General features: G+C 46.1%; 1 protein-coding gene across 1 annotated transcript in view; it reads right to left on the bottom strand.

Moving 5' to 3' along the window:
• The window catches only part of Ext2 (exostosin glycosyltransferase 2), a 148,758-nt gene that overhangs the window by 125,429 nt on the left and 3,797 nt on the right, over window positions 1-19,532 (bottom strand). The window contains exons 2-4 of the mRNA XM_050146887.1: window positions 11,589-12,154; window positions 9,873-9,962; window positions 4,150-4,266 (exon numbers count right to left, since the gene is read on the bottom strand). Coding sequence (XP_050002844.1) covers window positions 4,150-4,266; window positions 9,873-9,962; window positions 11,589-12,124 — 743 coding nt within the window. The 5' untranslated portion in view covers window positions 12,125-12,154. The remainder of the gene's footprint in view (window positions 1-4,149; window positions 4,267-9,872; window positions 9,963-11,588; window positions 12,155-19,532) is intronic.

The raw sequence follows: 19,532 nt of genomic DNA, 5'->3' as shown, positions 1-19,532 counted from the left end.
CACAAGGCCTTGGGTTCAATCCCAAACTCTAAAAGAGAAAAAAAAGCAAAGAATCTTTAATATTTTCATTTTGACAACAAAAATTAATGTAAGAATAATTTTATTTTGTTCATATTTAGTGATGACTATTCATTTTTAAAAATGCCTGGTACATTTTAAAAATTCCTAACAAAATTCATGATGAAATTCAATTCCCACTGTGAAAATCAAGTCATCAACTGTGCTTCCAGAGGTGAGATCTCTGGAAGGTGCTTACAATGAAAAGAGGCCACGAGGGGGAGCTCTAACCCAGGGGGCTTCCTTCTGTAGAATAAGGTCTGGATAGGAAAGTCTATCTCACCGTGTGATGCCCAGCACCACCTGGGTGCCCTGAAGAGTACTCCCTAGCAAGGCCTTGCAAGCAGAACTGCTTGTCCTGAACACCCCAGCCCTTAAATAATGATAATAGCTAAGTCTTTATGTTTTACAAATCAGTCTGTCCTACTCAGAGCCACCAGAAATGTGCAAGTCTGTATTTCATGAGATAAAGAAAGGCAGCCTTAAACACAAGTCACAGAAGCATACGTAAGAGCCACACACAGGAACACTGCATCCCGTTATGTTTTCTGTGCTCAGGATGTGGGGTGCTGGGAACCAGGCCCAAAGTTATGCCTGCACCCGACAAGCACTCAGAGCTGAGCGACACCAACAGCTACAGACAAGATTTTTAAGCTTCACTACCACTTGGAATTTTTCCTAATAACTTTTGGGAAAACTGTGGATCATGCATTTGTATGAGACAGAGATGCAAGTGCCCGTTGGGTTAGAAGAGGTGCCTGGCCCTTGCAGGTGGAGTGAGAATCAGTAGTGAGCTGTCTAATGTAGGTGCTAGGAGGAAACGCGGGCCCTCCGCAAAAACGGTGTGCACTCTTCGGCACTGACATCTCTCCAGACACAGTGTTGTAAATTATATTTAGTTAAGTTGTGCTGTATCAAAAGTAACAAAACGTAAAGGGCTTTGAGTAGCCAGGAAAACCTTGAAAATGTCACGAAGTTGGAGAACTCAATTTACCTACATCAAAATGTATCACAAAGCTACAGTAACTGAGCCAGTGAGGGACTTCCACAAGGACGGACACATGATGACAATGGGGGCAGAATCAAAACATAAATCTGTCTCTTTTGGCCAGTGAAGCTCAACAGGACTCAGAATACAGAAGTGGGGCTGAGACACTGGCTATGTACAAGCAGGAGAACAGATGTGGCCCCTACCTCACTCAAAACTCACCCTAACTCAAAACTCTTCAAAGGGAACATTCGTGTAAATCTAGCATAAGCTTGATTCGGCAATGATCTCTCTTTTTAATATTGACATTTTCACCAAAAGTACAAGCAATCTAAACAAAAATCCAATAAACTGGGGGCTGGGAGCCATCTAGACAGGAAAGGCTGAGAGAGCATGGGGACCTGAGCTCCAGACCTAGCACACAAGACACTGGAATTCTAGAGGCTCACGGGTCAGCCAGTCTCCATGAACTGGCGAGCTCCAGATTCAACGCAAGACCCTGTCCCAACACTGTCTCAAATACTAACACACACACACACACACACACACACACAAACACACACACAAATGCTGCTCCTCAACCCAAGAGAGAGAGAGAGAAATTAGACTTCATTAAAAGTAGAACCTTTTGTACCTCAAAGGTCACTATCAAGAAAGTGGAAAAGCAGCCTACAGAAGAGGAGAGAATATTTGCAAATCACATACCCAGTGATTTGCCTGAACTACATAAAAATTGTTAAAATTCTACAATAGGCAGCAATTCAATTTAAAATGAGCAAATAATATGAACAGGCATTTATCCAAAGAAGTCATGTAAGTGGCCATAAGCACAAGGAAAAGCTATGCAAGGGGAGGGATCACTGGGGAAACGCAAAGGAAAGCAACAGTGAGCCCATGCCCCACGTGCCCTAGGATGGCCGCAATGGAAAGCGCAGGTGAAGACAAGGAGGACTGGAAACTTTATGCAGCACCAGCTGGCCAGTGCACACAGTGCTGTAGCCTTTGGGAGCAGGTCTGGTGTTTCCTCTACAAGCTACAAGAGAATTACTCTATGGCTCAACAATGCCACTCCTCGATAGGAAGCCAAGGGAACTGAAAAGACAGGCTTCCACAAAAGCCTGCACTTGAAGGCTCACAGCAGCATATTCAATACAGCTAAATATTAGAAATAATCGTGATTGCCATCCATTGGTGACTGGGTGAACCAAACATGGTGCGGACACACCAGAAACAGCCAACAAGGGGAGAAGTAAGTGTCTGCTCCATGCTACAGCTTGAGGAAAGTGTGAAAACACACTCAGTAGAGGAAGATGGACACAAGCCTGATCACACCAGCATGAAGTGTCCAGAGTAGAGCCAGAGACAGGAAGGAGGCTAGCAGATGCTGCCCTGAGCAGAGGTGACAACTGGCTGCTGCTGACTGTATTTGGAGAGTGATAAAATGTTCTATTTAGACAGCAGCATTGATGAGAACTACACAATCCTGAATAAGCTACAACCTCCCTGCCCCAGGATTTTACACTTTAAACACTGGTTTGCAGTTTGTGAGTTACTATCAACTTAAAGGCAATGAAGTCACACCCGGGAGCCCCCAGGATGACCCTGTGCTGCTGTGCACAGACCACGCAGCCTTGCTTTGCTGTGCGGAGGGCTAAGGGAAAGCACATGGAGCTGAAAAGGGCTTGGCATCGTGTCCAAACATTTGCTAAAGAAATGCTCTAGATACTTCAGAGCTTGGTTGGCTCTGGGCCACGGGATGAAACATGCAGGAAGGTGCGTGCTGTCTTCTGGGGAGTGAGTACACGGGCTTGTCAGAGTCTACACAGGCTTCTGAGTCTTGTATGCTCAGAGAATGGGCCTAATGTTCTCTGAATGAACTAGTGCCTTGAGACTCATTTCTATCAAACTGTGGGCTGGTCCTAAGTGACACCTGGTAGGACATTCTGTGAGCTGTCATTTCACCCCTGCAAGCAAAGGATGTCCCCATCATCCTCATGTCTGTTTAAAACTCGCAGAGCTCCCACCAGTCCCCAGTAAAGAATGGGTTATGTACATGCAACCAGACCTTTCCCCTTATGCCACATACGAAAATATGAGCCAACTAAATGTCAAGCCCACTACGGTGGTTAAAAAGCAGACCTGGCCTGTACTCCATCGCACTGACAAAATCCAAAGACCAAACAGGACAGGCTTGCCAAGAGTTGTGCCACTGCCCAAGCATCACCCTAGGGAAGGGAAGCCTGCAGTGGGAACAGAGTACAGGGGGTCTGGTCCAGGGAAAAGAAGCTGTGGCCCCTCCCCCAGCTAAGCAGTACAGGATGAGCAGGGCTTAGACTGATAGAGCTAAGGAGAAAAGAGTGTTGGGCAGGGCTCGGGAGACAGCTTGGCTGGCTCCTACACTCCCTGCTGCACAAGCTTCACGACCTGAGTTCAGATCCCCAGGGACACTATAGAAAGCCAGACAAGGAGCACATGTCTGGAGTACAGCGGGGGTGGTGGGCTGGGAGGTGGGAGGAACTGAGGGACAGAGACAGGAAGAATTTGAAGCTCATTGACTGATCAGCCTTGCCATATTGATGAGCTCCGGTTCAGTGAGAAACCCTGCCTCAAAAAACAAAAAGTGGAGAGCAATCGAGAACAGATACCTGAGGGTCATCTTTGCCTATATACACACACACATGCACACACAACACACACACATGCACAACATACACGTGTACACAACACACACTCACAGATAAGAGTTTAGAGAATAACAGGAAGAGCAAAACCTGTTGTAAAAAAACTGAAGGGTACGCCCTTCGCCCTTCGAGAGAGGACCTGCAAGGAAGACAGCTGGGACAGGCATTCAGGAAAGTATGGCTTTATCTGGCAGGCACTGGAAGGGCAACACCAAACTGGATGGTAGGGATACCAGAGTCGGGTTCACAAAGCAGGAAGTCACTTAGCATCCCAAGGGAGATGGCAGTGGGCTGGTACAGGCAGATCCAGGGGAGAGGGACCAGATAGATCCAAGGAACACTTCTCACATGACAGACTTGCTAAGTTGCTGTGTATGGTGCATGCTGGGGTGGGGGGGTTGATGGGGCAGGGATGCACCTTACCCTGGAGCTTTCTCTGGGAGAACCACTTCAGTTGACAGTGGGCTGAAGACAGGAATGCTGACATCATAGCCCTGCCGGTAAGTCCAGGTAGAAAAGCCGCCACCAGCCAACAGCGCCCTGCAGAGAAATGAGTTTGGTAAACATTGAGAAAGAAAGGTCTTCGTGATAAACACCATGGGAAGGGAGGGCAAGGACCGAGGGTTAATAAATACGACAGATAATGTAGGAAGCACCACCCAGGCGTCAGCTGCTTTCCATCAACTAACAAGAGCCCTCCTTCACTGCCTAAAATCTTTCCTTACTTCCAAAAAATTCAACTACACTTTTATTTTTTGGTGTATGTTGTATAGATGTGTGTACATGTGTGCACGTGTGCATTTACCACAGTACATGTGTGGAGGTCAAGGTACAAGTTGTGAGTCTGTGCTCTCCATTCACCATGTGTGTTCCAGGACAGAATTCAGTCTTCACACTTGGTGGAAGACTTACCTGCTGAGCTACCCTGTCAGCCCTGTGCTGCCTCCTTTGGACCCTGCTCACCTCCCTGGAAATCCTTATCCTTTTTAAAATTTTTTATTTTATTATTATTTTTTTATGTGTATGAGTGTTTTGCCTGCATGTATGCCTATGGAGGCCAGAAGATGGTATGGGCTCTCCTCAGATTAGAGTTATATAGACAATTGTGAGCAGCTATGTGGGTGCTGGCAATCAAATCCAGATCCTCTGGAAGAGCAGCCAGTCCTCTTAACCACTGAGCCAGCTCTCCAGTCCCCACTTTATTCTCAACACATCCACAGCATCAGGGGTAGCAGAAGGTCTATAGGAAGACTGGGCAACCATTTCTCACCTCCTCCTGGAATCTCTCAAGACTACAGACAAGAAAAGCACTGGTAGCCAGCAGGTACCACATCTCACAGTACCTCAGTCCAGACTCTCCAGTCCCTGGACCAAACAGCTCTCCTCTGCCATACCAGGGCTGTGTCACTCACACAGCCTCCACCAGCTGCCACTGTTCCTGCCTGGTCTTATTAACCATCCCCTAATTGGGAAACAGAGATGGGTTGTGCACTAGAGCCTCTCTTGGCATTTGTAGGCACCACCATGCCTCCACCCTAATTAGAAAATACCAACCACATTGTTTTAACTGGATCCAGCAAGTGCCACGATGACACTTCATCAGACAGAGGAGCAGGTGTGGGTCACAACAGCCTCATCTGTGCTTCTGTCCCAGGGCCCCAAGTCATCAAAAGCACTTTCTGGGGCGATTTTGCTAGTGGCACACACCTTGGAGTTTGAGCACAATGTCTGAACTAAGAAAACCATGTTTTCTTTTCAATAATAATTGTTACCAATCCCCTCTGCACAACTTATATTCCCTTCTAATGTGGCCAGCCTACGTTCAGAAGTGTTCAAACCACCCCTGGAAACCTCATTCTGTTTGCTTAAGTACTCTGAAACCAAGAACTGTCAAGTGGAGTAGCAAGCAGACTTGGAACCTCTCCAGCCTCCTGTCTGCTTCTAAGATGATGACATCCTCAGTACCAACACACTCTCCAGTGTTTTCCTGATCTCCCTGCAATACTGCATCCATCCAACATGAACTTAGACAGGTTCCGTGGCTGTGACAGCAAGCAGACCCTGCAGGCCCCAGGACCGCTGTGCAGAGAAACAGACGTGGGCACTATAGACAGGCACCAGGCAGTACAGTAAGTCAGCATTGTGGGTGACTAGGCTGTTACTGTCCACTTACAGGGAGCAGCGATGCGGAGCATGCGTCCTTTCTCACATCAACCTTCATTATTATTCTGTTATTCTGTCCTATGGTCCCAAACACATTATTATGATGCAGAGACGTGGGGCAGGTGTGCAGATACAGCAGAGAAGTGTATACACACACACACACACACACACACACACACACACACACACAGAGGCCATCTCTGACTGATCTCAGAAAGAACGGTGATGACAGGAGGTCCAAATGTCCCGAGGATCCTCCCCTGTAAAGCCCAGCCTCTTCAGCCCAGCTCCCCTGGCGCTGGAACAGACAGAGCACCACCTGCCCTCACTTCACAGGACACGTTTCACATGGACTGCAGAGAGGGTTTCTGCTTTCACATCACAGATCCTCAAGCTGGAGCAAGTTCCACAAGAGATGGAATCAAAAGCTTTAGGTCAAGAAGTCTGAGTTAATGATCCTGCCCATGGCAGGCCAAGGGGTCAAAGGGAAGGTCCCCAGGGGCTAACCAGATATTCCTCCTCTGTCCCCCATGCTGAGCCTTGCTCCCACCGCCCTCCTGACTCCCATCCACACAAGCAGCTACAGACGGCCTCCTACTGCTGAGCACTCACAGTGCCAAACACAGGTGCCTAGCAGTTTATCAATTTATTTAAACAAGTATTGTTGAGCAGGTGGCGATGGTGGCACATGCCTTTAATTCCAGCACCAGAGAGGCAGAGACTGGTGGATCTCAGTGAGTTCGAAGCCAGCCTGGTCTCCTTAGTGATACTATCTCAAAAACTGTTCGTATGCTTTGTTTAAGCAACAATTAAAAAGAAATATTGTTGAACAGAGCATGTCTGTGAATGCCTGCAATCTCAGTTAAGAAACCTGCAGCTGCAGATTTTTGAGTCTGAGGCTAGTCTGTACCAAACAGAGAGGGGGCGTCTCAAAACCACCACCAAATACTATATGGCTGGAGAGATGACTCTGCAGTTAGGAGTGCTTACTGCTCTTATAGCAGACCAGGGCTCGTGGCCCAGTATCCACAACTGCCAGTAACTCCAGTTCCAAGGGATCCCACACCCTCCGGCCTCCAAGGGAACCTACACACATGAGGTGCACACAAACTCATACAGGCACATACAAATACACTAAATATAAACATTTTTCTAAGTACTGTTGATATTTTAGGTATGATACTAGTGTTATAGTTAATACAGAGAACTACACAGGAATGTCTGCACAGGAAATGGGATGAGGTCTGGAATTTGCTTCTAGATAGATAATTGGGGAAAGAGACCATTCAGAATAGATGGACCAAGACTGGCCAAGAGGCTGTCAGTGGGGGTACAGAGTTCACTATGCTATAACCCTCTTCTCTTGTATAGGATTAAAGTTTCCCTAACAAGTTCAAATAAATGAATATACATACCCACACCACAGCAGAAATATGTACAAAAGAGATTCAAAAAAAGGCTAATGAAAATCCAAGGTAGTAATATTCTAGAATATACCTAAGAAAATAAACATTAGTTAAGCATTAAAGAGGTCTAATATGCTCCCACTAAAGTTAAACTTAATGTGTGTGTGCCTGCGTGAGTGTATATGTGTGTGCATGCATATGTGTTGTGCTGTGTGTGTAAACTCAGGGGGGAGGGGGCAAAAGGACTAGAAAAACAGAATAGTTGTAACAGTTTTACTTGTCAATTTGGCACAATGTAGAATCACCTAGAAAAGATTTTTAATGAGGAATTTTCTAGATTGGCATGTGGACATGTCTGGGGGAAGAAGAGGTTATCTTAACTATCCTATTTATTTGGGAAGACCCAGGCACCAAGTAGGAGCCACTATTATTCCCTGCGTGGGGGTGTGGACTGTACAAGAGCAGAGTGGGCATGCGCCATTGTCTCTCTGTTCTTCACTGAGGATGTGACTAGCTGCTTCACATTCTGCTTGGTGTCGGTGCAAGGACAGACTGAAGACAAATAACCCCATGTGGTTCAACTCTCGTGCAAAGTACCTTTGCGTTGTGTGTACTGTTCCTAAAAGTTCTAAGAGAAACAGAAAACATTTAAGCAGCATAAATGGTATGTTTGGAGTTTGGACTACAGCTCAGTGGTAGAGTGCTTGCTTAGCATGCTGAAGGCCCTGGATTCTAATTCATTTCAAATCCTTGCACTTCTTTCAGCAAGATACCATATAAGCAGACAGGCAATGGTGATACACGCCTTTAATCCCAGCACTAGGGAGGCATAGGCAGGTGAATCTTTGTGAGTTCAAGGCCAGCCTGGTCTACAGAGTGAGTTCCAGGAGAGCCAGGGATACACAGAAAAACAAAACAAAATATCATATAAGCAAGCACATTCATGAGTTCAGACTTCAAGGCTCTAATACAGCACACCTGCCTTCTAGTTACAGAACAGACATCCAGCTACATCTGATGCTATCCTCCACTTTTCCAAACACACAAGCAAGGACAGAGGACAAAGACTTAAAAACAAGCCTATGACTCCTCCCACACAGAAGCTACCAAGGCATCAAAGTGAAGAGTACTGCAGCCAAGACAGAGCCAACTACATGCTGATGAAAACAATTTTACCTTCTAGTCCTAACACCCAGGCATCAACTACTAAAACCCCAACATTCTCCTGCCCACTTGGAACCTTCCCACATTTAACACTTGATTAAAGAGAAAAATCAGTCACACATGCAGAGCATACAGCAAGATGCCAAAAAAAAAAAAAAAAAAGTGAAGTGTCCCATTGGACACAGTGGCAGCCAAACTGCCCCCTGTTGTTCACGGGGCTCTCTATCCCTGTGTGGTCACACTGCCCCCTGTTGTCCACGGGGCTCTCTACATTATTATGCATCTAGTAATCATCCTATTACCAGACAAAACCTCAAAACTGACTTCAGATAGCCACTTGAAGCACAGAATGTTGAGATCAGCCATCTGGGCAGACACAGGACACAGTGTATATTTCCACGGATGATAATGTTAGCCTCTGGGAACACAGCTGGTCTCAGGAAGAGACCTCTGTCGGCAACACTGATCCCAGATTCCACACCATGTAACGAGACTGGAATAAATGAATCTGCCCACACTCCTGTAGACGCCTGCAACCTAAACACTGTCCTGAGTAGTAGCTCTGTTTTCCTCAGAGCTGTGAACCAAACACTAACAGAAGGGATAAACCCAGCACCTCATCCTGGAACTTTCAGGAGCTGCGGGCTAAAGTGAGTAACAGGGATACTAACATGAAAGGGCAGGGGAATGTCATGAGTGCGCCCAGAGTCAGGAGCACCAGCCACCTCTCTCCCCACTTCTGCCTATTTGGGCGGCTTTGCCAGAAAGGAGGGAACAAAGGAGAGGTGAGGTGGGAAGAAAATGGGGAGAAGGAACTGGCTGATCAAATCACCGGCAATGATGCCATGAGCACCCTGCCTGCCCTCATGATACAGGCTTCGGGTACCTTTACACATCCACTCCTCTCTCCTCAGAAGCTACAGAACCCCAATTCAGAAAGCATGAACGGACACCATTATCCTGAACCTAACTGGGCTGGATACTACACTTGAAACTAACGCTAGCTCAGACTAGGAAAGCAAGACAGTTCTTAGAGCTGTCCACGACCTCAGCTCCAGTGTGCCCACAGGTTTAAACAGCTTCCTCGTTTCTGGCTTGACGGAAATGCCCCTGAGAATTTTCTAGTTTAATAAACAATTGTGATCATAAAATATATCCCAGCAGGTTCAGGAACCTAATTCCTTTCTTATTTATTGATTGATTGTAAGACAGCTTTTTCCCTGTGTAGCCCTGCTGTCCTGGAACAAGCCTCAAACTTGCAGATCTACCTGCCTCTGCCTCACAAGTGCTGGGCTTAAAGGTGTATGCCACCACACCTGTGCCTAGGAATCTAATTTCATGGATATAAATGATTCCAATTTAACTTACCTAATCCTCAGAAATCCATCATGGGACAGCCTCCCAAATGCTCACCTGTCTCTGGGGACATCCAGGGCAGTGTTGTAATCTGGGGGACCTCCAGGCAACATGTTGAACAGCAGGTGATTTGTTCCTCGATCCCACCTATGGAGAAAGCAAACAACTAAGAGAATCCACACTTCAACCAGGAAGAAATGAATGCATGACTCTGGAGCACATGTGCCAACAGCGCAAGCCTGCAACAGCGCCACCTGCTGGGACACAGGTGTAAGCAGCAACAACAGCAAGGCCTCGCAGGTGCAAAGAAACTTCTGAAAACCCAAAGGGACAACAGGCTAAAAAATAAGAAAGATGTATACTCCCAGCTCATCTGCGACCCCACCATTTCTGATCATTTAACATAAAAAACCAAAACCCCGAAACCCACCTAAATGCTCAAGAAGCAAAAGTAGGGCTTGAGGGATGGCTCAGTGGCTAAGAACATTGGTTGCTCTTAAAGAGGACCCAGGTTCTAATCCTAGCACTCACATGATGGCTCACAAACCTTCTATAACTCCAGTTCCAGGGCATTCAATGCTCTCCTCCGGCCTGTGAGGACACCAGGTATACACGTGGTACAGATACACATGCAGGCAGAACATTATACACATTTAAATAAATAAAAATGTAAAAGGAACAAAAGTAAACAGGCTATAGGTGGCTGATTAAATATATTACAGAATATCCATACAATGGAATGGTAAACAGCCTTCAAAATTATACTAAAAAGGATGTGAAGGGCCAGGAAGATGACTCACTCAGTACAGTGTTTGCTGTACAAGCATGAGGACCCGAGTTCGATTCTCAGCACCCATAGAGAAGTCAGGTGCAGAGGAGCGTGCCTGAAACCCCACTGCTGGGGAGGCAGAGGCAGGAGGATCCCTGGCTCACTGACCAGCTATGTAGTCAAATGGGCCAGCTCCAGATTCAGTGAGAGACCTTTCTCAAAAGAGATAAGGTGGAGAATGATAAAGACCAATCTCTGGCCTTTACATAGACATTGTGTGTGTATGCATCTGAGTGCTTGCGTGTGAGCACAGGAATGTGTGCGTGCGTGCACACACACACTGTTAAACTATCTGGAAAGGGGATGGAGAGATGGCACAGTGGTTAAGAGCACTGGCTGCTCTTCCAGAGGCTCTGAGCTCAATTCCCAGCAACCACACGGTGGCTCACAACCATCTCTAGAGGGATCTGATGTCCTCTTCTGACAGAAAGCAAATAGAGCACTCATGTACTATTGTACAATAAATGTCTTTAAAAACTATTTGGAAAGATATTCAGAATGTATTATGAGAAATAAAGCTCCTTTGGAGTATGAACACATGATGCCATTCCTGGCCAAAAAATGTTTATAATTATACACACATAGCAATTTCATACAAAAGAAAAAACATTGAAACAATAACAGTGGTTACCTCTTGGAGGCAGAGTATGGAATAAATCTTACATCCCTTTTGCTGAGCTGCCTTTCAAGCTGTTCACAGTGCAGGAATGCCTTGCGGCTGTGCATTTTACTCTACAAGAGGTATAGGAGAAAAGCCTCCCTTAGTTCTAAACCCCAGGAAGCCACAGGCCACCACAGCAGCAGGATGACAGCCCCGGGCTGGCACTCACAGCACAGACCTCCTGCTACACGTGAGTCACTCACACATCTGTCAGCTGAAACATCTGGGGACAAGCCAATGGGAGACTTACTCCCTTGGGCTCTGGGGGCAAGGCGTCAGGTACCTGGAAAGCTGGGCCAGGGCCTGTGCCGTCTCCTTGATGCGAAGGGGGTTCTGGTTCAGCACATCGATGGAGGGCACAAACAGACAGGCGCGGCTGATGTCATCCGTGTAGTAGTCACTGTCTGAGATAGCCGTTAACAGTTCGTTGTACTCCCGGGAGATGGTGCTGCTCACTGGCACACCTGCATCATCCACGTACTTTTTCAGGGGATAGATGTACACCTTGATCTTGTTCTTCGGGTTGAAGCCACAGCGGTAGACATCGAAACACGTGTGCATTCTACAGCTGAGATCCCCCCGCTCGGGGATGGGGCTGGCAGCCGGCAGCCTGACCACCGGCACTTCCCGGATGCTGCGTTTCTCCACACCCCCATCACTGGAGGACTCGATGGAGTGGGGCCAGAACTGGAACACGCCTGTGGCGATAAGGCCCAGGAGGACAATGGAGAAGAGGGTAACGTAGTAGAACCTGTGCTTGGTCTTCATTCTTGGGATGAGGGCGGGACCCCGAATATTATACTTGACTGATGCACACATAATGGCACAGATAACCTCTTCCTCACACGCCTGGTCATCAAAGACAAACACAGGGAAAAGCAGATGTTTAGGATGGCAAGCAACACCCTGAAAGGACTAAGTTGTTCAACTTTTAATACACTTATTTAATGTCTCTATTTTTTCCCCCAAACAAGGTCTCACAAAGCTCAGGCTGGCCCTGAACTGGCTATGCAGCCAATGATGGCCTTAAAGCCCTGATCCTCCTGCCTCCATGTCCCAAAGACTGTGATTATAAGCACAGGGCACCAGACCCAGCTCTAATATACTTGCCTGTTTCCCTTACATGCTGTGTCAAAATGGCAAGGGCTTCTGACACTGCTAATATATGCAAATATGTATTTCCATATATAGGATAACTTATTTAGTATTTAATTCTATAAATATATAATGTCAATATACAATATAAAATTATAGCTATGCCCTATATATATTTATCTTTTAAATTTATCCATTGTCTGTATATATATCCATGTGTGTGCCTGGTGTCCATGGAGGCAAGAAAGGGGTACTGGATCCCCTGGGACTGGAATTACAGACAGTTATGAGCTTCCATGTATGTCTGTGTGTGTTCCATGTGTATGAATGGAACATGAGTCCCCTGAAGACCAACCAGTGCTTTTAACTGCTGAGCCGTCCCTCCAATCTCAACTCTATGTATATTTACTTTAAACATAAGCGAGGAAATGTTGGGCACTGGGAAGGAGGTGCTGACCAAAGAAGAAAAATCTAAATAAAATAACTTCAGATACTTATTTTGAAACATTCACCTGCCCCAAGTGAAAGTTTATCTGTGTTGAAATAAGGAATGGCGGGGCTGCATCCCCAACACACCAGCCGCTTGGCTAGCTCATGCCCGAAATAACAACACACAAACTGTGTTCATTTAAGAACTGCTTGGCCCATGAACTCTAGCCCTTACAGGCTAATTCTCGCACCTGGACTAGCCCATTTCTAATTATGTGTGTAAGCACCCCAAGGTGCGCTTACCGGGAAGATTCTAGCCTAAGTCCATCGTGGGTTGCAGCTGCCTGGGAGAGCAGAGCATGGCGGCTGTCCGGTCCCTCTGGAAGCAGTGCAGAGTCTGACCTCACTTCCTCTTCCGCCCAGCATCCTATTCTGTTTCCTCCTCCCACCTATGTTCTAACCTATCAGGGCCAGCCAAGCAGTTTCTTTATTGCTCAGCCAATGAAATCAACAGATTGATATGACACTCCCACATCACTTCCCCTTTTTCTGTTTAAACAAAAAAAAGAAGGCTTTAACTTTAACGGAGCAAAATTACATATAACAAAACAGTTATCAAGTAAAAATTACAATAATCTATATCATAACTAAGGAAAACTATAACTATAACTAACTATTCTTTAACTCCATCAAAGAGTCCAGAAAGATACAATATTACCTAAGCAAATAAGAAATAAGAAACTCTCAAACTCTAGAAATGACAGAGACATCTCGCTGCCTGGACAGTCACCCAAAGTTCCTCTGTACCGTTGGGGCATCCATCTTCGGCCTACAGGCCCATAGTTTCCAGCAGACATTTCCACAAAGCAGGAAATTTCAAAGGCAGTCACTATCTGCTTGTCCTGAAGAATGTCTTGCAGACTCTCTCATGAATCAGGAACCCCGAAAGATCATCTCACCTTTAGGCAAGTTCGGCAGTCCTCTCTCTGCGGGTTCTCTGTGTCCAGTTTATGCAGTAGTCCAGGCAAGAGCAGTTTCTTACCCAAATGGCTATCAAACTCCATAAGGTTCCTCTTCGATGCCCATCTTCCTCTTGAAGTAGATTGGTGCTGCTAGGAGCAGAGTGTCTCGTTGTCATGAAAAAGTCCTAAGTTATTAAAACATTTAAAATGCCATATTCTATAATCTTTGAAAAATATGAAGAATGCCTATCTAAAATATATCTATGCACATCTAGAAAATCTTAACTAACATGACTACAAACTTAACTATTATTAATGATTATTCATTAACAACCTATATACATTACAAAATTAACCTTAAATTTAAATCACTAAAGCAAAATCCATATCAATGTAAATTATTCATACCTATATCATCTCCCCCTTTAAATGTAAAAGAACATTTATAAACCATATTTGGGAACATGGGCGCAGTTTTTTCTCTCCAAACTGCTTCCTGCTGAATGGGGGCGTCTTTAATTAGGTCTTTCATGGTATAACCTGTGTGCTAGTTTCATCTCAGTTGGCAGTTGAGCGAAGCAATTTTCTGAAGGTATTCACAGCAACCATTCAGGAGGGCGTGGGCCATCATACCATATCAGAATAGAAGAAATGAACAGGGTCTCATCCTCTGTGAAAACAAAATAGGAAACTCCTTTCGAAAGCATCATGTCCTTAGATCCAAATTTCAAAGTCAAGGCATCAAAATCTCTACGATGGATTAGTTCAGCAGCATTTATAAACAAATATCTTTTAGCATCTGTTGCTCCTTCCTCAGCATTCAAACAATTCAAAGAGAGCATAATAGTATACAGTATCAAGATTCTCTGTGTATTTTCCATCTTTGTGAGCTTTATTTTAACCTCTATTAAGTTTATTTTTACTTTTATAGTCTCTGTATCTCTTTGACCTGGAATAACTCTGTAGACCAGGCTCTCCTTGAACTCTCAGAGATCCGCCTGTCTCTGCCTCGGAGGCATTGGGATTAAAGGTGTTTGCTACTACACCTTGAACTCACAGAGATCTGTTTGTCTCTGCCTTCTAGGCACTTGGATTGAAGGCGTGTGCTACCACACCTTGAAGTCACAGAGGTCAATCTCCTTCTGCCTCCCAAGCGTTGGGATTAAAGGCCTGTACTAACACACACAACTTCTCTTTTTCTTACTTTTTTTTTTACTTTAAGAATTTTAACTTTTAGTCTGCATACATTTTTAACACTGTAAATCATTTAAAAATTTTTTTTGTCTTTGAATCTCTTTACTGTATCTCTCTCTGTTTTTCTGACCACATGAGTCTTTAAATTACTGAGCAATATGAGTCGGATTAAAGCCGTGGCTTTGCCAGCTAGATCCAGTCCATTCCTTAGCTTTCCAGCCTCTTGGCAGAGGTACTGGTTGTAGCCATGTTTACTGCCACAACTCTATGGCATTTCAAGGTCCCTGCCAGCAAGCGAGCTACAACAGACAACACTCAAGTCCTCTCTCTGTAGCCGGCCCTCCTGCCTCAGTCAGAGTTTGCCCTGGCAGGATGGCCCAGAAAGCCGGCATTTTTAAACGGCGCAGCTTTTTTCCTGCTATGGCTGAAAACCGAAAAGCATGCATTCAGCTTTTCATCAACACCATTTAAGTGTTTTGTGGCAGGACCTCTTAATGAGCTGCAGGGTTTTGCAGCTGAAGCTGAGTCAGGAAGCCTCTCTTAGATGAGAGCGCTTGTTTGCCTCTAGCAAGCGGAACAGACCCAAGAAATTTCTGCTACCAAGAAAACATGCTTCACTCCATTCTTTCCCAAGCTTTCTCAGGCTTTTTGTGGATTCAGTTAGCCACACCTCTGGGCGCCATCTGTTGAAATATGAGTGGCGGGGCTAGGTCCCCAACACCCCAGCCGCTTGGCTAGCTCATGCCCGAAATAACAACACACAAACTGTGTTCATTTAAGAACTGCTTGGCCCATGAACTCTAGCCCTTACAGGCTAATTCTCGCACCTGGACTAGCCCATTTCTAATTATGTGTGTAAGCACCCCAAGGTGCGCTTACCGGGAAGATTCTAGCCTAAGTCCATCGTGGGTTGCAGCTGCCTGGGAGAGCAGAGCATGGCGGCTGTCCGGTCCCTCTGGAAGCAGTGCAGAGTCTGACCTCACTTCCTCTTCCGCCCAGCATCCTATTCTGTTTTTTCCTCCCACCTATGTTCTAACCTATCAGGGCCAGTCAAGCAGTTTCTTTATTGCTCAGCCAATGAAATCAACAGATTGATATGACACTCTCACATCATATCTGGACCAAAATGATGCTCTGTAACTTTTTTTTTCATCAGAATGCTTTATTTCACTTTGTAACAAAAAGCTATCTTATTTATTTATTTATTTATTAAAGATTTCTGTCTCTTCCCCCCCTCCGCCCCCCCTTTCCTCCCCTCCCCTCCCCCAATCAAGTCTCCCTCCCTCGTCAGCCCAAAGAGCAATCAGGGTTACCTGCCCTGTGGGAAGTCCAAGGACCACCCACCTCCATCCTGGTCTAGTAAGGTGAGCATCCAAACTGACTAGGGTCTGAAAAAGCCCAAGATAAAACCGGTCTCGCTGAACATAGCGGACAATGAGGACTACTGAGAACTCAAGATCAATGGCAATGGGTTTTTGATCCTGCTCTGTAACTTTAAAATCAGTTCTCATTCACTTATTCACTAATAAGCCATCACTGAGCCTCTACCAGACAGTGTGAGGGACAAGGCTGACCCCACCTAAACGGGGAGAAGACGAAGCCAAGGGATGCAGGGTGTGGAGATGGGTCAGTGCATCTCAGAACAGCCTCCATCTTTAACTCTGAAGATGTTGGTATCTTATAATGAAAGTGAAGGCTGGCCCATTTCAACGAAAAGTATGCAAGTCAACGAAGCCAGAGAACCAAAGTAAGGGGGAATGGGAGAAGGGGTAAAGCGGAGTGAGAGGAAAAAAAAGAAAGAGTGTGAGAAAATAACATATCCAGATGCCAACAGCTCCTCCCACCCATGAATACACACAGCAGCACTGTACCACCCAGGAGCAGAAGCCCTGGCCCTTCCCTGCAAGTCCCCATGGTCTGTCATTCTAAGACTTTGAGCCTGGGTCCCAAGAAACCTCAGTTTCTGCAGCTGTCCTCTTGGGAACTCTTGCCATACAGGAGTTTGAGCAACCGTGGATGGTACCCTTAGACATCCACACTGTCCCCATTAAAGCCTGCACACTCTTGTTGCTCTAAGCCACTGCGTTTTCGAGATCAGTTACACAGCAGCAGAAAAATCTGTATCAGGGCAGAGACAGAAAAGAAACCATTCAGTGCTCAGCTAAAAAGAAAGTATGAAGCTAGTCTTATGTCACTTTATGCGTGTCTTATGACACACAAACGTCATCTGAAAAAAGGGAAGATCAATTGACAAAATCCCTCCATAAGATCCAGCTGTAAGGCATTTTCTAAATTAGTGATTGATGGGAAGGGCCCAGCCCATTGTCAGTGGTGCTATGCTATCCCTGGGCTGGTGGTTCTGGGTTCTAGAAGTAGAACGGAAGTAGAAGTGGGTGGAGCAAGTCATAAGGAGCAAGTGAGTAAGCAGCACCCATCCAAGTTCCTGTCTCCAGATTCCTGCCCTGTTGATGAGTTCCTGCCCTCCTGGCATTTGATGATGAACTGTTATATGGAACTGCACTTTACTCCCCACCTTGTGTCTGGTCACGGTGTTTCGTTGCAGCAATAGTAACCCTAACTAAGATAGGCACACTTGCCCTGCAGACCAGGCCGACTTCCCACAGCTCGTGCCCAGGTGCTACGGGTGGGACACAGGCTGAAGTGGAATGGTTACTACAGACTGACCAGGAATTGCAACAAGCCATGTTCCATTTCATGTAGAAGGCCCAAACTACGAAGATCTGCCAGGGGAACTGTGAGCAGAGGGAAGTTATTGAAAAGCCTAGAGATCCTCAGCGGGCTTGTCAGTCATCTTCACTTTTGCTAAGTAGAGCACCCATCACTGCACACACTGGAAGACTTTCTAGCCTTGACCACTGCAATTGCAATCACTGCCAGTCCGGGTGGGAGGGGAATGTGCCATTGTCAGCAGACCTCACTCCTATCTCTAGGACGTGAACCAGAGCATGCCAGGATCAGACTAGCATGCAGCAGTCCATCCATGGCAGGAATACGGTTCCAGACCACCTCTCTGACACCTTAACAGTCACCCCACTGGCCCCAGGCCCCATGTGGACTATGGTTCTGCCTCCCTAGGTGGCCCCTAGGGTTTGCAGAGAGGAAGAGGTGAGGCAGATGCTGTACCCCACCAGCCCACATATAAAATTTTCCAACAAGCTCTCTAGGTCTTCTTCAATTCTAAATCAGTAGTTACCAAACACCGCAGGGTAAACACACAAGGGGGACTCATGGCCCATCATAGCAGCTCATCCATGTTGGTCTACAACAGAGTTGGAGAATCCACCATTGAGCCAAGGTAACTTATTGTGTATAGTCATTTTGAGACCTTTGCTAATTTTAGACAAACTCCTTTCACACAATAGTTTCCCGGCCTTCCAATCACACTATGAAATCCACTTTTTGGCCAGAAGACCAAATAGGCTGCCCTTGGACCTTTTCCACTCTCCCAATTTTGGGTTCCCTCAAACCCAATTTTCAGGGTCACCTGTAGCACTGCAACAGAACGCCAGCTGCAGCCTCCCCTTCTTTCTCTCCATGCCTCCTAAGGATCCCACAGACCATCTCCCCTGGCCTCCCCCACCTCATAGCTGCAACCCAGCCCCCAACTCAGACAGACACTCCCTGTTCAAACACAGGCCTTGTACCCCCAGAAGACCCGGGTAGGCTGCCCTTGGACCCTTCCACTCTCTGTTACCCAGTCCCAGTTTTCAGGGTTACCCCTAGCACTGTAACAGACCATCTACCCTGGCTTCCCCTTCCCCAGTCTCCGGCACCAGCAAGCATTCCCCTTGAACACACCAGCAAAACAGGCAACACACGGCCAGAGAGGAAACAGAAACCAAAGAATAAAACAGCTACCCAACAAAGACAAACAGAAATCAACAGCTAGACCTATAATCACCCCAAACCTAAATGCCTAGAGGTAAGCATAAGAACACAGTAACAGTCAGGGCCATGCATCTCCACCTGAGCCCAGCTAGCCTACTGCAGCCAGCCCTGAACATTCCAACATGACCTTAAAACAAACTATGAAGATGACAGAGGTCCTTGAGGAGGAAATGAATGAATCCCCTAAATAAATCCAGAAAAGCACAAACCAACAACTGTAGGAAATAGTCAGACCTATTAGAATTACACCCGTCTTCTCAAAGGAGACTCAGAAAGCCAGAAGGGCCTGGACAGAGGTGCTGCAGACTCAGACCACAGATGCCAGCCCAGACTACTATAATGAGCAAAACTTCCAGTCACCATAGATGGAGAAAATAAGACATTCCGTGACAGATAGATTTAAACAATATCTATCTACAAATCCAGCACTGTAGAATATGCTAGAAGGAAAAATCCAAACCAAGGAAGTTAACTACACCCATGAAAACAAAGGAAATAATCTCATAACCAGCAAAACAAAAAGAAGGGAAACACACACACACACACCCCAGGCAGTGTCTGAGCTGGCTGCCCATCTACACTGCTTCTAGGACCATGACCTTGTCACAGCACAGTGGGTCAAGACAGCCTGGCTGAGT

The sequence above is a fragment of the Alexandromys fortis genome, unplaced genomic scaffold, assembly GCF_014885135.2.
Source record: "Alexandromys fortis isolate MF-2015 unplaced genomic scaffold, M_Fortis_MF-2015_v1.1 scaffold_12, whole genome shotgun sequence".
Lineage (NCBI taxonomy): Eukaryota > Metazoa > Chordata > Mammalia > Rodentia > Cricetidae > Alexandromys > Alexandromys fortis.
This window is presented reverse-complemented; position numbering and strand designations above follow the sequence as displayed.